The 18,844-nt window shown below is 42.6% G+C and overlaps 1 protein-coding gene across 1 annotated transcript in view; it reads right to left on the reverse strand.

Moving 5' to 3' along the window:
• FXR2 (FMR1 autosomal homolog 2) overlaps positions 1-18,844 on the reverse strand; it is a 1,381,282-nt gene that overhangs the window by 1,308,341 nt on the left and 54,097 nt on the right. The window contains exon 3 of the mRNA XM_044076212.1: positions 5,402-5,495. Coding sequence (XP_043932147.1) covers positions 5,402-5,495 — 94 coding nt within the window. The remainder of the gene's footprint in view (positions 1-5,401; positions 5,496-18,844) is intronic.

Genomic DNA, 18,844 nt, shown 5'->3' on the forward strand with positions numbered 1-18,844 from the left:
GTTGGCAATTGTGAAGGGAGGCAAATAGCTCTACGTCTGGGCATCCACATTTCCTTGTTCTCATGCTGAAGACTTGCGGATCTAGTTTCCACTCGTGAGGGTCCATGAGGTTTCTGCTTAGTTCGTCTGCCAGAATATTTTTCTTTCCTGGCAGGAATTGTGCTTGCAGGTGCACTTGATAAGTCAATGCTGTGTTCCAAAAAGTCATGGCTTGTCTGCAGAGGGGGTAGGAATGTGTGCCTCCTTGCTTGTTTATGTACCACATGACTGTAATATTGTCCGTCTTTATCAGCAGTTGTCCTGGATGGAGTAGATCCTTGAAGGCTGTCAGGGCATTCTGTACAGCTAGCATCTCTTTTTGATGGCTATGAAGATGCATTTGGCTTGCGGGCCATGTACTCTGAATACATTGTCCTGCCATGTGGGCCCCCCAGGCATAATCTGATGCATCTGTTGTTAGTGTCTGCCTGGCTGCGAGTAAAGTGAATGGCTATCCCTTGTTGTGGTGACAGGCCTGTGCCCACCGTCGAAACTCCTACTGCAGGCAGGGAATGAGGGTAATTAATGTTTCCAGGCTGTGGCAATGTTAAGTCCAAACACTTTTTAGATACCATTGTAGCTTCCTCATATGCAGTCTTGCATATGGAATTAGCAGAATGCAGGAGGCCATAAAGCCCAGCCTGCAGAATTTTTGTTGCAGATAACTGGGTCTTTGTTGCCATCATTTCGAAGTAAGAAGTCAGTTGCCTTTGTCTGGCGTGAGATAAGCCATCTGGGCAGTTGTATTTAAGCTTGCACCCAGGAATATTATCTCTTGAGAGGGTACTAGTTTCGATTTCTTTTCGTTTACTGTGTACCCTAGGCAAATTAGTAGTCTTTTTACAAATGCCAGATGCTTCAGTAGAATGTCTTTTTTCTCTGCTTGAATACGGCAGTCGTCCAAGTAGGGATATATTTGAATTCCTCTTTGTCTGCAAAATGCAATTACTGGTGCCAGGCATTTTGTGAAGACCCTGGGCGCAGTAGATAAGCCAAAGGGAATTGCAGAGAATTGGTAGTGCATTGAGCCAGCTATGAATCTGAGGTATCTTCTGCAAGACTGTCTGATTGGGACATGCAGGTATGCCTCTTTGAAGTCCAAAGTTACAAGCCAAGCCTTCTTGCCCAGCATGGGCAGAAGCTGCTGCAGCATCAACATTTTGAATTTGGAACGTCCAGAAAAGTGTTTAGAATAGAAAGGTCCAGTATTGGTCGCCAGGCTTTGTCCTTTCTGGGTACCAAGAAAAGGCCTGAGTAAAATCCTTGTCCCTGCTCTTGCTGTGGTACTCGCTGAATAGCCCTCATGTCCATGAGAGATTAAACTTGCTTTTGTGCCTCTGCCCATTGATTGTGTGGCAGGTCTGGCATATCTTTTGTCTTTGGAAGGGTGTGAAAGTGGAACCTGTAGCCCTGAGAGACTATATTCAAGACCCATTTGTCCTGGGTGATCATGTGCCAATTTTGTGAAAAGTGCTAGCTTTCCCCCTAAGGGTGCTTTCAAAAGATAAGTGCTTGGCATTGGCAGAGGAAAGTCATTGGGACTGTTTCCTATATGGCTGTGATTTGTCTTCTCCGCTTTTGGAGGTAGAAGCACCCCATTGTTTAGGCCTGTATGAGGCCTTGGGGCTGGGGTCTGCCTCTAGGGCGTCTGTATCTGCCTCTTTGTGGCCTGTCTGACACTGAAAAGAAAGGATCAAGTCTTAGAAGGCCAGTTCCTGCTAAATCTGGGTGGCTGTACCTGTAAGAAATCCTTTACTGTCTGCATAGATTTCGCTTTATCCTCCATTTTCTTTAACACCTCTTCAGCCTTAACACCAAACAAAGTATCATGCTGTAATGGAGCATCCAATAATTTTGCATTAACATGATCAGGCAGATTCTGTTCCTTTAACCAAGCATGCCTTCTAATGACAGAGGCTGTAACAGTGGCCCTGGAAGAGGCCTCCGGTGAATCTAAACCACATTGCAAAGTATGCTTTCCCACTTGTTCAGCTGCATGCAATTAATCCTGCATTTCCTTGTTTTCAGAACATTCAGAATTTGTCAACATTTTCTGTTTTAGCAGTGACATTAAGTATTGCTGATATTTAAGCATATGAAACTAACAATTTAAAGCCCTTACAGCCAAGGTAGCATAAGTGTAAACTTTTTCCCCCCATCTGTCCAGTGCTCTAGAATCTCTATCAGAGGGGACAGGGTTTTTTGCAGTGGTAGCCTTGACCCGTTTGGGTCCCTGAAATATAGTTTCTGGGTCAGCAGCAGGTTTTTATATAGAAATGTATGAGTATCTGCAACCCTGTAGTATCTGTCTGGCTTAACAGGTGCAGGGGTAGAGAGTCAGGAGACAGGCCGGACTCTGAAAATACATCATCTACAATGTCTAGAACAGGTGGAATAGCAAGAGGTCTGTGCTGAGGCAGTAAAATAAAGTCTCTGAGCCTTTTCTTAGATTCTGAGTAACCTTGGCTCTCCCAGTGAAAATGCTCCCTCATGGTATGCAGGGTTTCCCCAAAAGAATAATCCTCAGGAGGAGAGGCTGAAGGAATAGATTCTTCAGCATCAGAATCCTCATAGGGAGGAAGAGAGTATCCCTGTTCTGAAGAGGAGTCAGAGGAAATGGAAACCTGATCAGAAGAATCATATTCTGTGTCTTGCCTAGGCCTCTTATCAGGAGGGGGATGGGAACCCCTGATCAAAGTAATTAGGTCTTCGGCCATTTTAAGCATCTGTTTCTTAGGTATGGAAGTCTGTCCTGGAGAATGCTGTACTTGTTTCTTTGTCTTTAAAGCTGTTTCAGTCTTTGCCTTGGAAGCTGAGGTTGGCTTGACATATAATTGTGTAGGTCTGAAAACACCCTCAGAAGTCGATGCCTACTCAGCGGCTCCGGACCCATCTGAGGGAATAGTTTCAGTGTGTCCAATACCTTGAGTATCCAGAGGCCTAGTTATCTCCACGTGGGAGTCGGAAGTGGCCTGTGGCTCTGAGGTAGGGGCCTCAGGGGCTGCAAAAGCACCTCACTGAGAACCGGCGAATCGGCGACTGGCCTAGCAGAGGCCTCATCGGTTTTGGACCTCTGATGCCTGTCCTTTTCCTTTTCCTTGCGCTTTTTATGAACTCCAGTCGTCGGCTGTTCCGACGGCATTATATAATTAAACCGTCGGCCAAAGTAATGAAAGGCAAAATCGTACAGACGCTTAATAGTGCATTGGTTAAATTTAGCACAAAACCAACAGCTAGCAACGTCGTGGTCAGGGCCTAGGCAAGGAATACATTAAATGAAAATCCTTAGGAGGTATTTGCTTCCCACAAGAAATACAACTTAACTTTTTCTGACATCGGTCTGGAGCAAGAAAAAAGTTTCCCCAATGGGGTACTTAGCTTTATTAAAGACTTCGGATCTGAAATTCGATTTCGAAAAGCTCAGGAGTCGGCTGACCGGCACTTGCGAAAGTACAGTTTTGTACCTACCATAAATGTAGATGTTCGAGTGCTCATACAGCTGCAGTCATAACAGATGGGTTATCCTGCCGTCAGGCGGGTCCTCGGTCGGCCGAATTCCAAAGTCTAGGTCCGGCGTCGGTTGTCGTCTCTTCCTCCCTGACACACATTGAAGACAGTCATCAAAAAGTGGAGAAAATATGGGACATCAGTGACGTTGCAAACAACTTGACATCCCTCCAAAATTGATGAAAATACAAGTAGAAAACTGATCAGGGAGGCTGCCAAGAGACCTACTGCAACACTGAAGAAGCTGCAGGAATTTCTGGCAAGTAATGGTTGTGTGCTACATGTGACAACAATCTCCGGTATTCTCCATATGTCTGGACTATGGGGTAGGGCTGCAAGACGGAAGCCTTTTCTTACAAAGAAAAACATCCAGGCCCAGCTAAAATTTGCAAAAATACATAAAGTCTCCCAAAAGCATGTGGGAAAATGTGGTATGGTCTGATGAGACCAAGGTTGAACCTTTTGGCCACAATTCCAAAAGGTATGTTTGGCACAAAACCACCACCACCAAAAGAACACCATCCCCACAGTGAAGCATGGTGGTGGCAATATCATGTACTGGGGGTGCTTTTCTTCAGCTTGAACTGGGACTTTAGTAAAGGTGGAGGGAATTATGAACAGTTCCAAATACCAGTTACTTTTGGCCCAAAACCTTCAGGCATCTGCTACAAAGCTTAAGATGAAGAGGAATTTCACCTTTCAATACGACAATGACCCCAAGCATACATCCAAATCAACAAAAAAAAATGAACTCACCAGAAGTTTTGGAATGGCCCGGCCAGAGCCCAGACCTAAATCCAATAGAAAATCTGTGGGGTGACCTGAAGAGGATGTGCACAAGAAATGACCTTGCAATCAGATTTGGAGCATGTTTGCAAGGATGAGTGGGCAAATATTGCCAAGTCAAGATGTGCCATGCTGACAGAATCCTACAGAAGACTGAATGCTGTAATTAAATCAAAAGGTGCTTTAACAAAGTATTAGTTTAAGGGTGTGCACACTATGCAACCAGCTTACTGTATGTTTTTATTTTTTTATATCTTTCCCCTAACAGATTTGTTTTTCAATTGAAATGTACAGGTTACATTAAAGGTGGGAAAAGTTTTGAAATGATTTATTGTAGTCTTTTTATATCACAAAAACCAGACATTTTAACAGGGGTGTGTACACTTTTTATATCCAATGTACATAGTTTTCATCTTAAGTTATTAGTTTTATTTGTACTGTTTATTATATCATAATGTATTTCATTACTTTAACAGAAAAAAATTAAATTTTCTTTGAGGAAAAAAAAGGGGAAAAAGAAAACATCTTACTGCACAAATATGGATACCCAACCTGTCTTGCCAGACCACTGGAATTTATGCATCCTTCAACATTTGTTCAGAGTATAAACCAGACACTCTGATGACAACTGACCAGGACTACCCTTCATCCTCCTGCTGGAATGTGGTGCTACAATGCTTGAAGCCAAAACTATACTGCAAACGGCCTAATGCTACACCAGTCAATACAATAGTATTACCATTTTTTTTTAAAAGAAAAAAAAAACTGAATTCCAAAGGCATGAAAGTCCGAGACTTTTAACACCATGAAAGTACTCAGTGAATACCAATCTGCAGACTCCCAAAAGCCAAATCATGGATCTTCCAGAACACCAGATGAGGAGCAGGAAGGCATGATGGAATGGATATTTAAAATACCATTGCACAATACACAGTACATCACAAAAGGCTCCAAAAACATAGTAGCAGTTATGTCCATGCTTTCAGCTTCAACAATGCTAAAATAAGCAACATTGTTTCCTGTTAAAACTACTAGGCTCCAGTACTCCAATAAACACGTCAGCTCCTACCTCCACTTCATCTCCTTCTGTGATGTCTTTTTGATAATCTGCAGGAGGTGGTAATCGAACATCACTGAAGGGAATCTGTCTTTCAGGCTGCCAGCTGTAAAGTAGGAAAACATTTTTGTAAGTGTCAAACTCAGTCAAAATCCATACAGGACATTTATTATGTGTAACAGCAGTGTGTGCATGAGGAAGGTGGATTAAGTGCAAATGAGACTAAATACTTACCGAAACAGATCTTTAAAAAGTCATCACTGTAAAGTACAGTTGCGTCTCACTTACCATAACTGTAGATGATCAAGTAGATTAACTGTTGCAGTACTGATACTTGGGTCTTTCCTGCCATACAAAAGCTCGATACTGGCCAGATTTCCAGAGTCTTTACATCATTCCTAGCCAACGGACATCCAAAGACTGATGCTTGGATGTCTGGGTATAAGAAGGGTTCCCATTGACACCCTCTTCAGGTCTTTCTAACCAGTGAACAAGCTGTCTGATGCACAGAACAGCATGACCTCATCACTTGTCTGAATTTGTGAGAGAAAACGACATAGGAAGCAGAGAAGATGGAAATAAGGGGCTTATCAGCAGAAAAAAAACTCCTCTACCCCTCTCACACAGCAAGGGAAAAGGTTGCAGGGTAGGAATATGCACTGCAACAGTGATCTACTCGAACATAAACAATTATGGTAAAGGGGACAAAACTGTACTATGTTCTTTGTAGTCACTACAGTAGTACTGATTCTTGGAAGGACTTCCAAAGCTAAAAAGTATGATTCCGTGTCTCATCTGTATGACGCTAGAAAATAAGATTTTGCAAGACTGTCACAGCAATACCTGCTCTAACCTTGGAGACATTGCCTATGTTATGATGTTTTGTAAAGGTATCCACAGTGATCCATGCGGCTGCCTCTAAGATGGCCTAGGTAGGGACTCCTTTGAGGAAAGCAGTGGTAGTTGCCCCATGCTGGTGGAGTGGGCTTTAATATGTCCAGGTAAATCTTTTTCATGGTGTAAACAGAACTTGATGCAGTTACCTATCCATTTTGAAATGCCTTGTTTGGAGTCAGACTTGCCCTGTTTATCCTCTATGAAAGCCACCAGCAATTGCTCTGCTCTATTAGAGGTTTTTGTGCTGTGTAGATAGCACCTAATCTGTCTGTGACATCCAGGGACAGGAGGACTTGTTCTGCCCTGTTCTGTTGATTTGAGAAGACGACTGGTAAGTGGATAGCCTGGTTCAAAGTTCTGATACCACCTCAGGCATGAAAGATGGGCTTCTTAGAATGACGTAACAGCTATCAAAGTAAAAGGTTATTCATACAAGTGGGCTTGTAGCTCAAACTCTCCCAGCTGATTTAACAGCTATAAGAAACAAGGGGTGCCAGGTGAACAATTTTCTGAGATGCAGTGGCAGCAGGTTCAAAGGGGGGCAGGTTGGTTTTAGTTCTAACAGTTCAGATCCTGTGTCAGAATAGGGTTCCTTCTGTTTGGTCTCAAGTGAATCACCACTTTTAGGAAGGTTGTGTGTGGGGGGGTGAAAGATGATGGGTGAGGCACTGTGCAAGCAAGCTGAAACAGCAGATGCATGTACCTTATTGCTGGAAAAAAGTCCTTGTCTAAAGAGGCCTGATGGGTACTGCAAGGCTGAGTTAATGTTTGCCTGAGAAGCGTTAGCATTTTTGCTGTGACACTAGGTGGAAAATCTTTTCCATTTTCCTATGTACAATTTTCTGGTATTGGACTTCCTTGCTTCCCTAAGAATGGGAAGCACATCCTTGGGATAAGATGCATTCCTTGGTGACAAAACCCAATCCTCCTGGCTGTTAACCAGAGTGTCTAGGCAGGGGTGCAAGACAGATCATATGGCTTGGTTGGAGGTATTTACTTCCTGCAGAAGGGTGTGGAATCCCTCTTTGCAGTGTCAGGAGGAGGGAGAACCAGTGCTCTTCTCAGCCAAAAATGGGCCACCAAGATCATGCAGAGTTTGCATGCCTACAATGGAGATCATGGGAAAGGGTGGGAATGAATACAGGAACCAGATTGGAAAACACATGCATGCGCCTTCACATTGACAATCTCCTGTCTGTGGCGTTCTGGAGCAGAACTTCTATTGCTTGCTGTGGTGTAAGACAAACAGGTCTATTGAGGGGACGCCCCACCACTGTATTTCCAATTACAAGAAGACCTCATTCATCACCCATTGTCTAAGCAGGGAGCTTCTTGGCCCCAAACAATCTGCCAGGGTATTGTCCTGACCCAGAATATATTAAAGTTAGCCCTATTTCTTGAGCCAGCATCCAAATTTCTTTTGGGAAAGGCTGAAGACGGTAGGGCAGAGTTCCTCCTTGACTGTATGTGCCACATCATGGTAGAGTTGTCTGTCCATATTTGCAGAGTCCCTGGGCCCAAGTCCTGTTGAATGGCCTTTATGGTCAAGTAGACTGCCAGCAGCTCCTTCTCACCTATATGCACCTTTCTCAGTTGAGACCAAATACCCTGCACTTTCAGGGAACATAAGTGGACTCGCCAAGCTATGCCTGAACTGTCTGTTGTGATGACAGTCTGTTTCTGGTGAAGAGAAATTCATCCCTGGGTTTCTCTGTATAGTATTCTTCCACCACAGGAGTCCCTCTTCCATAGAAGGAGAGGCAGTAAGATTTCCCTCTTCCATAGAAGGAGAGGCAGTAAGATTTCCAAGGGTTGGGAATGCTGTTCCCAAGTATTTCTTAGAAGCCACTTAAGTTTTCTCATGTGCGGGATCATGAGAATGCAACCTAATCTCACCAACTAAGCATCTACTAATAAAAGCCAGAGATTAGTTGCTCCACCTGGCACTCTCACTGGGAATCGCCATCAACATGTGCAAATCTCATCTTCAACCAGTTCAAGTAACAGACTTCATAGGGGCTCACCTAGACACAGTAAACTGTCTAGCGTTTCTGCCTCAGAACAGAATTTTTACATTGAGTACACACATCAAACAAGTTCTTTCCATGCCACTGCCTTCAGCAAGACTGACTTCCCTTGGATCATACCATAAAACTGTTTTGCGTGTGCAGAAATTCTCTTCTTTGGAGGGTCCACTCCAAGGAGATAGATCTAGGTCGTCCATTTATCCTTCTTCCCCCTAGCACTACACTGACCGTGGACACCTCCCAGTTGGTGTGGGGGGGGACATTATTCAGGACGGACTGTTCAAGGCAAGTGTTCAATACAAGAGACCAATCTGCATATCACTGTCCTAGAGATGAGGGCAGTGCTTCTAACATTACAGGACTTTCAGAGCTTTATCACTCTAGTAACTACTGCAATACAAATGGACATGTCAGTAGTCTGGTACATCAACAAACAGGGGGGATTCAGATCCCATTCCACTTTGTCGAAAAGCAGTGAGGGTGTGGCAATGGGCAATCTCTTCCAATCACTTTCTAGAAGCAAAGCACATAGCAGGGAAGTTCAACATTCTAGCAGACAGACCTAGCAGGACCATCATCATACCTCACGAGTGGTCTCTCGGTCAGAGGCAATTATGATCTTCCACAAGTGGGGGTCAACCTTGCTGCAACCTATTTGCATTCCCCATCAGCAACCAAGTGCAGCGGGTTCTTTGCCCTTATCCGTCCTCAGGGACACTGCCCTACAGTCTCCTTTACGTTTACCCTCCTCTACCTATCATTCCCAAGTTTTTTCAGAAAGCACTTCGGTTGAAGAGTGGAGAAATCCTCATTGCTCCCTTCTGGACTCGACGGGTATGGTTTTCCTTCCTTTGGTCTCACTTGCTACGTCCCTCTTGGATGCCTGATCCCAGTCCAGACCTCTATCTCACCCGTCAGGACAAGTTTGCCCAGATACTGCAGGCCTCAAGTTGACCGCATGGCTTCTCCAATTCTGATGATGACTAGATATTCCAAGCTTTCTTTCCCTAGTTCGAAAAAATCTTAAGTCTCTTCCCATAAAGCCTCTACTAGAAAGGTTTACAAGAGTAAATGGAGAAGATTCACTATGTGGGCTCATCATAAACAATTGGATCCCTTCACTGCTCCAATTCCAGCAGTTCCTGATTTCCTTGCTTCAATCTTCCAGGACAGAGCAAGTTTTTCCACTATGAAAGTTCAAATGGCAGCCATCTCAAATCATCATATAGGGAATAATGCTGCTATTTAGCATCACCTAAACTGTGTAAAATATTTCTTGGGGATACTTTCCTACTTAGACCTCCAGTAAAGGACCCCACCCCTCCTTGGGGCCCTCACTATGGCTTTACAAGCCTTCGTACACTCCCCTTTTGAACCATCATCTAAGGTGCATCTCAACTTTCATTTGTGGAAAACTGTGTTTTTTGGTAGCTATAACCTCTGCAAGATGGGTATCAGAACTCCAAGCACCGTCTTCCAAAGCACCATATTTAATTTTTCACAAAAATAGTTACTTTATGCACAAATCCTTCTTTCTTACCAAAAGGTGCCTCTGAAACCAATATCAATCAGGTCAGCAATTTGCCAGTTTTTTTCCCCAAGTTTAAAAATAAAGGTGAATACACCCTTCATCTTCTTGAAGTACACAGGCAATTGTGTTTTTAGTGGACAGAACCAGGGCATTCAGAAAATCTGAACTATTTGTTTCCTTTTCTAATATAAGAATGGGAAGATCAGTTTCTAAAACTACCTTGGCTAAATGGACAAGAGTGTATTTCCTATATTTATTCCTGAAAGGTATTGCCTAACCTGAACAAATAAAGGTGTATTCAACCAGGTCAATGTCTACTTTGGCAGTCTTTTGGGCAAGAGCCTCTATTGACTATATTCATGCAGCTGCCACTTGGTCTAAATCCTCGTACCTTTATTGCACATTACAAATTGGACATTATTTCCAGAAACAGAGCTGCCTTTGGTTCTGCAGTGCTCCGGAACATCCTTCCATGAGGGCCACCCAAGGTTATTGCACAGCTGGGGACTGTCCCATTCATTGAAGAATGAATGAGAATGACATCAGAAAAAGAAGTTATGTACTCACCATAAGGTCCCATTTGTGCTGTCCATAATGTCCCATTTGTGTTGTCCATTTTCATTCTTCCTCAAACCCCCCTCCCCCTGTCCTTGTAAGAGACTTAATAGAAGTGTTGTAAGGAACTACAGTTCCTGTTTGAGCTCCTGATCTTTCAGCTACCTCTTTCCTGTCATAGCATTGTTACTGTACTACATGAATATGACGGATATATTAAACTGTTATATGTTTTCATGTACTGTCATAATGTATGAGCTTTCATCCCCGGGCTTCCACTAAAAACAGGCAACCCTACCAAGTCAGACTTTCCCGGTAAACAAATTTGAAATAAATACATAAAAATAAATAAGATGCCTTGTACTCCAGCATCCTCAGAAATTTTCTTGCAGTGATGAGTTGCTTTGGAAGCAGATTGGTCAGATGACCTCTCAAGAAGATAATCTTGTCATCAGGAAGGAAGACTTCCTGTTGAAACAAATCTAGGAGGTTTTCCCAAAAACAGGATCTTTAAGAGGTTGAGATTTTAAGACTTTAAAGTGAGATCAATCTTCTGAAATCAGTCCACAGTGATCTACAAGCCATCTAGTGTCTCTGATGTGGATCTTCCACAGATGAGACAGTCATCCAAGTAGGATTAAATGGCCACAAAGTTCTGCAATGTGCTATGAGCAGCTAAACACTGAGAAAAACTGTGGGAGCAGTAGACAGCTGAAATGGTAAAGTACAGAACTAGAAGTGAGAACCTGTTACTACAAATCATAGGTACTTTCTGTGTCTGCTATTGGGACATAGAGCAGAGAGAATCTTAAATAGAGTGCCCATAAAGACATCTTGGAAGATCATGGGCAGTAGTTTTTTTTTTTTTTACTTAAACATTTTAAATTTTGGGATGTTGAGAAACTTCTTTTTAGCTTTCAGAGGTCCAAGATGGGTCTCCAAGTGCCCAACTTTATTGGAACTAAAATAAACCTTTTCCCTCTTGCCTGGAGGGACAGGCTGGATGGAACCTTGAAGTAGTTCCCTCAAGATTGGTGGTATGAGGTTTTCTTGCTCTTTTGGTGGTTCTGGAATGCACAAGACAGGTGGTACTTCTCTTATCTGAATGTATTACCCCTTCTCTTTGATCCTGAAGACCCAGTGATCCCTGATGGTTTTCCACTGGGTTAGGAAGAGGGATGGTCTTCCACCCAGAAACTTGGATGGGAGGGTGGGAAGGAGTATCAGAGGCTAGGGTTGAAGACAGCCACAAATGGTCATCACTGTGCTGGGTGAATCTTTGAAGTTCCCTGCTCTGTAAGATTGCTATGATTGCCATCCTGGAGTGCGAGTCTTTTGCCACAGGGAGACCTCCCCTTGTCCTGTCTATGTGGAAAAGTCAAGGTTTAGAAGGGTAATTCCATTTGTACCTTGGGGCAGGAGACAAACTTTTCAGTTTTAATTTGCTTTCTTTTTTATCCAATTTCTCAATTTTTTTCAACTGGAGGGCAAAGAAAATCCTTGTATAATGAATTATCCAGACGTTTAACCTTTACCTGATCTGACAGGGGCTGGGTCCTGAGCTATGCATGTCTACGGATGACAGAATCTGAGGCAGCTGTTCTGCAAGAAACATCAAAGGGCATTACAGACATTTTAGGGAGTGCCTTGGCACTTGTAAAGCTTCTCTGGCAGTCTCTTGGATTTCCTATTTGGGAAGCATCCGTGGTCATTATGGCCTTGGGTTGTTGGGGGACGAAGGAACAGCCATGAAGCATTTTGTCAGATCAGATCCAGCAATTCAGATCTCTTTTGCTCATCTTGGTAATTCTCATCTACAACATTGAAGGATTGGCCATTGAGTATTCAGCATTCATTGAAGCATCCGCATGTAAAACCTGGCTAACGTAACTAAGGTTATGGCCACTATGAGACCTAGAATGTGAAGAACTGTATGGGCTGAAACTGAGGTGCTCATTACAACCTTCTTGATCTGTGACCTTGCAGTTTGAACTCTGTGTGATGGAAGGGAGCTTTGTATTTAGAAGTTCTCCAATAAATTCCAATGTCTGACTTGGGTGAAGTTGTGATTTGCTCAACTTTCACTGAGAGACACTGTACATCACACATACCTTCGCAATAGCATCCATCTATTGTACAACGGCCGGATGTACGAGTCGACCAGAACCAGACTCCCTTATGTTATGGATACAGCAGCATATGAATAGGACATCTTTCTGGATCGTCTGTTCATTTTTGTGTGTTAAAAAGTGTCCTGAAGAACTAGAGCACATTTAGTTGTCCTTGCCCAGGAAAGGGAGAATGGACTGAACCGACTGTTTTTCTAGCAACTTTTGTATGTGAATTGCTGCTTGATCCCTCTGACTGGATGGATCATCAGGAATTTTTCTTGTAACTGGTGGTGGTAGAGAAAATGGTATTATGCAACCCCTGGATATAATCCTCTGCACCCAGTTTTTTTTAGCCTAGCCAGGCTCTCTGGGTGCAGGGATAATCATGTCCAGACGATCTCCAGAGGTTTACACAGTCAGGCCTCCTTTCAGGGGTGCTTGGTAGGGTTGGTCAAAAAAAGATTTTCACAAACCCTGGTTTTGTGGGCCACCTCTGCCAAGAGAGCAACAACGTCCATTATTGCCCCCCCCTCTACCCCAGGGAAACCCTTCTTCATTTGTCTTTGAAAGGATCTTGAGACTTTTTGAATCACATTTTCTGGCCACTCTGCTGATTCCTGGAGTAGGATCTTTGGTGGGGAGGGGTGAAAAATATAAGCCCATTGCAGACCAGGTCTACCCATCCTTCTCACACCTGGACAGGGTTTCCTTTACTTTAGAGCCAAAAAGAGTAGTTCTGTCAAAGGGGGCATTGAAGAAATTGGACTTAAATGGCTCCGGAAAATCACAAGTGCATCCAGGCATGCCTCCCCATGGAAATGCCTGAACCCCTGCTGCTCGAGGGCCCTTCCACTAAGTTGGAAACTAACCTCAGAAGTAATGGATATGGACTATACAGTTGTCAACTGAGAAGTCACTGAACTTTGAACCTCTTCAGGAATGGCTCCTGAGAGAGTATTTGATAATTCCTTAGTCAAATCTTTCTGAAGTCTAATAAAGTGTGCCAAACAGTTCAGCGACTGTAAGGCAAAGGTTGCTAAACCAAAGACATGCTTAGTAAGAGCTCAAGGATTAAATTTGTGGCAAATAGATTAATCCTGTTGCAAATGCAGATGGCCCACACACACACACACACACACACACACACACACACACACACACACACACACACACACACACACACACACACACACACACACACACACACACACACACACACACACACACAGAGTGTGGGCATCCAAAAGCAGCAGTGAACACTTTCTAAAACAGATCAGCCATGCTATAAAATCTACTCAGTGAACAGAAATAACAGAAAAAACTAGAAATAAAAGACAATCTGATAATAGCTAGCAAATCAAACTTTTTTTTTTGTAGGAAAGACCAGACAGAAAGGGAAGTGAATACTAACAATGGTACAGACAGAACTATGACAGAGTTGTAAGGGAAAGGGAGATACTAGCGATAGTATCCAAGTGTTCCAAGTATGGAAAAAAACAGCATGGGCAACAGCAATAACTGAAAATTACAAATAGAACACACTAATTATAACAGCTAGCAAGAAGGAAAGAAAGGGCAAGGGAACATCAACAATGGTATAAAGAGAATTATGAAGTCGTAAGGGAAAGGGAGTACGAATATAAGCGGAAAAACAGGAGAAAGTTTATACAGTTATAAACAGCAATAAATGAAAACTAGATTTTTACTTATCCAAAAAATACAGCTCAAAAGAGATGGTAGACCACACATCTGATAGCTAGAAGCAGCAAACAAAATTGGAGTTAATTTGGTAGGTGCATTGTGGGTAAGGGAGAAGCTCGAGAGATTTGGTAGCTGTGAGCTTTAGTAACAGCCAAGTTGGATTAAGATTAACATCAGACTGACCACTTAAAATGTTTCAGACTGTGTGTGGAAAAAAAAATCTGACCTCAGGAACAAGAATGTACTAAAGCCTTTTTGGGCAAATGGAACTTTAGATGACTTTTCCTTAAAGAGTTTATGCGGTCTTTACTTGACCCCTTGTTTGGCAGTGAAGTTCAGTAGCAGCTAGCCAACACAGAAAAACAGAGCAGCATTCTCACTGCCATCATCTTGTTTTATCCTTCATAATGAGTGCCACATGCTGCAGTGCTGCATATGGTTCAGGCATAGCACACCACAGCAGTGGAATACTGGATAGTGTTCCTTCATGTACTTTTTAGCAGTTTGTTGAAGTTGCAGTCTGTTTCAGCATATATAGCAACAGCTCTCCTGAGTCCAATTCCACTCTGGAATCAAGCAGCGGTTATTTTTCCTTTAGCTTGAAAGTAGGCGGGGGGGGGTAAGGAAGACAAGTTAGCTGGAATTAAAATGTAGAGGGTGTGCCATCTTCCTCTCTTCCTCATATCCCATATCATTACTTTTGTTGGATATGCCACCCTATCAAAAGCAAGTTTCATGGAGACCAAGCTAAGTTTTTACTTCCACAGAACTTCCCCCAGTAAGAGAGGAACCCAGATTAAAAACAGTGATACGTACACCAAAATCTTTAAGTGCCAAAGCCACGCTAGTCCCTCTGCTCATGCTAGTCCCTCTGCTCATGCACATCCTTCTATCATGTTATAGAAACACAAGCCATGAAGCTGCTCATGCTAACAGAAGTACTGACCTAGATCTTCAGTTTTTATTTCAGTAACCAAGCCAGTACTCCAACAATGCATAATGCATTTCTTCAGCTAGGTCTTTTCAAAGCACACTGTGTTAGCTTAGTGCCCAAGCGGCATTTTTTAAACTACCACTTGTTAACTGGTATACGGCATCGATTAACTGGACCAATTTCAGGTTCACGCTGGGTCAGTGAACAACTATACATTCATTATGACAAGTATGCATATGAGTTTTGAACAATACTAAACAGAAAAACAAAAACACTTACTTACTAGAAAGTATTATATATTGTGGAAAGTATGGGAGATGGTAGGGCAGTTCTGTGCACAAGGGTTACACAGTTAAGTAATAAATATAAGATGCAGGAAATACATTTAAGGGGGAATGAGATTAGGGGAAGGAAGTACAGTGTCTGGTATAAAAACACAGGACTGAGGAATACCGGCTCTATATTGAATGTTCGAACATTCAAAATTCCGAATCTCATATGGTCGACACCATATGATCAGATTTTTGAATGTTCGAACGCTGTAACTGAGATCTCCATACAGCGCAGAAAGGGAAGATTTCCCTTTTCTGCACTGTAGTGAGATTTTGGAGTTGGTATATGCAAAGAGTGGGGGGTGCAGAGGGGCTTGCCCCCCTGCTTAGAGCATTCAGGTAGTTTTGTGTAAATTTTTTTTTTTATTAGATATTCGAACTTCTGCAAGTTCGATCATATGGTGTAGACCATATACTAGTCGAACTTTCAAACATTAGAGTATCTAATATAGACCCAGGAATACCTAAGGTGGCATACAGAAAGTCTGCTTTGGAAAGTTAACAGTTATGCAACATGACCCAAGATGGGATAGTTGCAATGGGCTTCTTTGAGCAGCTGGACTTTCAGCTGAATTCTAAATTTGGAATAGTTAAGTTCCTTAAGAAAGGCAAGTAAAGATTCCTACCATATAGAACCTACAGTGGGAAAACTGAGTACAGACAGTTAGGCACTTCCTAAATATGGTCCCTGCACTGGACTCCTTGCCTGGTGAATAAATAGCAGGCCTTGGAGGAGCTGAGTCTTTCCCAGGGTTACTGCTGAAATGGTCATATCTATCTTGGAAGACTTTATACAAAATGAAGAATTTGTGGGGGTCCAAACAATGGGGTTCATACTTCTTTAAGACTGTGAAGATAGGTGAAGGCTACCAGCCTAACCACATAGAATTTTGTAGATAATTCTGTCATTTGTAAATAATATAAGCCAGGTCTATATTAAATTCTCGAAAGCCGACAATGTCGAATCTGACATTGTCAACATGAGAATAGTGAAACTGCAGAAAATCGAACAAGTAAACTGAAATCTCCGTAAGGGGAGATTTCCGTTTACTTCAATGTAGTGCGGTCTCGGAGTTGGTATATTTAAGTAGCGGGGGGTGTGGGAGGTGCGGGGGGGCTTGTCCCCCTGCCTACACAGTTTAACTTTTTTTTTTCTGAACATTCGATATTTTAACAGTTCAATCACTAAAGGTCAACCTTTAGTGATTCTAACTATTAAACATTCAGTGTTCTAATACAGACCCATATAAGCCACATGCATGTTCTCTTAAATGGGAAAAATGGTGTTAAGTGTAGAACTGCAAAAATGTAACAATGCACTTTGCTGTAACAAAGCTAATAAGTCAATTCTTTGATGTCAGGGCTCGGAGCAGATATGTCTGGATGAAAGAATTCTGGCTATTGTCTTGAGACCAGAGTTAACTGCAAGAATTTGCATGTATAACTATTGTTCTGGCTTCCTGACCAGCTGCAAGATCAAAGGGGCCATTAACCTCAGAGTCTGTTAGCCTGGGAACCAGAAAGAAATTATGTAATCTGAAACAAATCAGTGGTACTGTATTATCAATTTATGGTCAGAAAGAATGAGAGCATTTTGTCTTGAGAACATCCAACACCACCAGCACTGCCTTGCTCTATATGTAAGTAGGATTTTACAACTGTTTCTCTTAGAAATGGCTAAGAATTAGGAAGATTAGACTAAGTGCTTTTCTGTGATGTCAGAACTTTTCTACTATGTTATTTTAAACATTTCTCTGGGATCTCTGAACTCTTTTGACTAGCACTGTGTAGTAAGAAGTATTGTCTTGTGTTTTTATTATTTATTAAATATTTTTAAATCTTTCAATTGTGTCTGCTTTGTGTAGAGATAATGTAAGCTCTAAGAGTACATGGCATGTATATAGCGATGCTGTACCAAGTCACTTCAAATAAGTCTTGGCTGTTTGGTTGTACTTACCATTTAGATAATATTGCATAGTATAATTGGATACCCTTTCATAAGGGCCTTTGAGTAGCTGACAAATATTAGCTGGGTGATGGCAGTGATTTCTACCGTATAGTCTGGGTAAAAGGGGCACAGCTGGAGAACCTGTGCCAGCCTTCCCCAGGAACTTCTGTGTAGTTGTATAAACTCTTATCTCAAAGTGTGTGCGTGTGTCAGCTACTTGGGTAGGGACACAAAGCACTGGTTGGGCAGAGAGAGGGTGCTGGAGGTTTTAGCTTGCCCACTAGGCTGAGATCTGGACCCTATAGCTGTGCCAGTGGGGAGCCTTACTGGTGACCTGGAGAGAAAGGGAGAAACCAGCCCCAGACTGACTGATCTGTGCGTGCTCTTAAGGGAAATTGTACTTTACTGTGTGTGCATTTATTATCCTTTCCCTACAGGGACACCACTCACTGGTGTTAGTGGTAACGATTGAGGCTCCTTGATTGCTACGCCAGTACACAGGTGTCACAATGACATTAACTGCTATGTTCAGGATTTGCAAAGCAACTTTGGTTGCACACTCAGATGTCCTCCAAAGTAGGACAGACCTTGGATATTGCAAAGTGAACCCCCAAGCCTTCTTGCAGCCTTCCCCATGGGGGAAAAGCCAACCACTTCTATGGTGTGAGAAGAGAAAAGGAAAATTACCTCCATCATTAACTAAAATGCTGGGAATCTAATGCTGATTCAAGCATGGTTAATCTTGGAAAGACCCTTCTAAGGCCCACCTGGTAGAAGCTTTGTCAGGCAGGTAAAATACATTGACACATTTTAAAGACCACTACACAGAGGTATGCTCAGTGCAGATTGTGAATGCTGAAGACAAAGAACTGACAGGCCTATGTAACAGCCCAAATGGAAGGAAAAAGCTGTTGCACTCATAGGATCAGGTGTCACATCAATTACCACAGGGAGGTTGGCATAATGGTTAAGATATCTGCCTTCCAGAAACAAGGTGCAGGGTTTGATTCTCACATGGGGTTAATTGGCTAGACTTAAAATGGCCCACAAGGGCAGTTAGCCTAATACTGTCTATATAAGCCTATAAACTGTTTAGGGCTATACTACATCGTGGGTAAACAGAGAGATACAAGCTCATGGTACTTGCAGCCTTCAGGTCTTTGTTATTTTCCCCTCCCCAATTTCTGGGGTATAGGTAAAGCTGTCAAACTAAAGCTAACAAATACCCAAAGTAAAAGCATGATCTCATTCCCTTCTGTACACTTACCACAAAAGGTATTCCCCTACACAAGTTCATCTACTGCAGCATTTGTAAGACCACATTTAGACGTAAGCAATCAAACAAGGACAGCCAATACCGACATAGCAGAGTGACACAATCAGCTGTAAATGAAAGACAGATGTTATGATGGCAAATAC

The sequence above is a fragment of the Protopterus annectens genome, chromosome 7.part0 (genome assembly GCF_019279795.1).
Source record: "Protopterus annectens isolate FY-2018-M chromosome 7.part0, PAN1.0, whole genome shotgun sequence".
Taxonomy (NCBI): Eukaryota; Metazoa; Chordata; order Ceratodontiformes; family Protopteridae; genus Protopterus; species Protopterus annectens.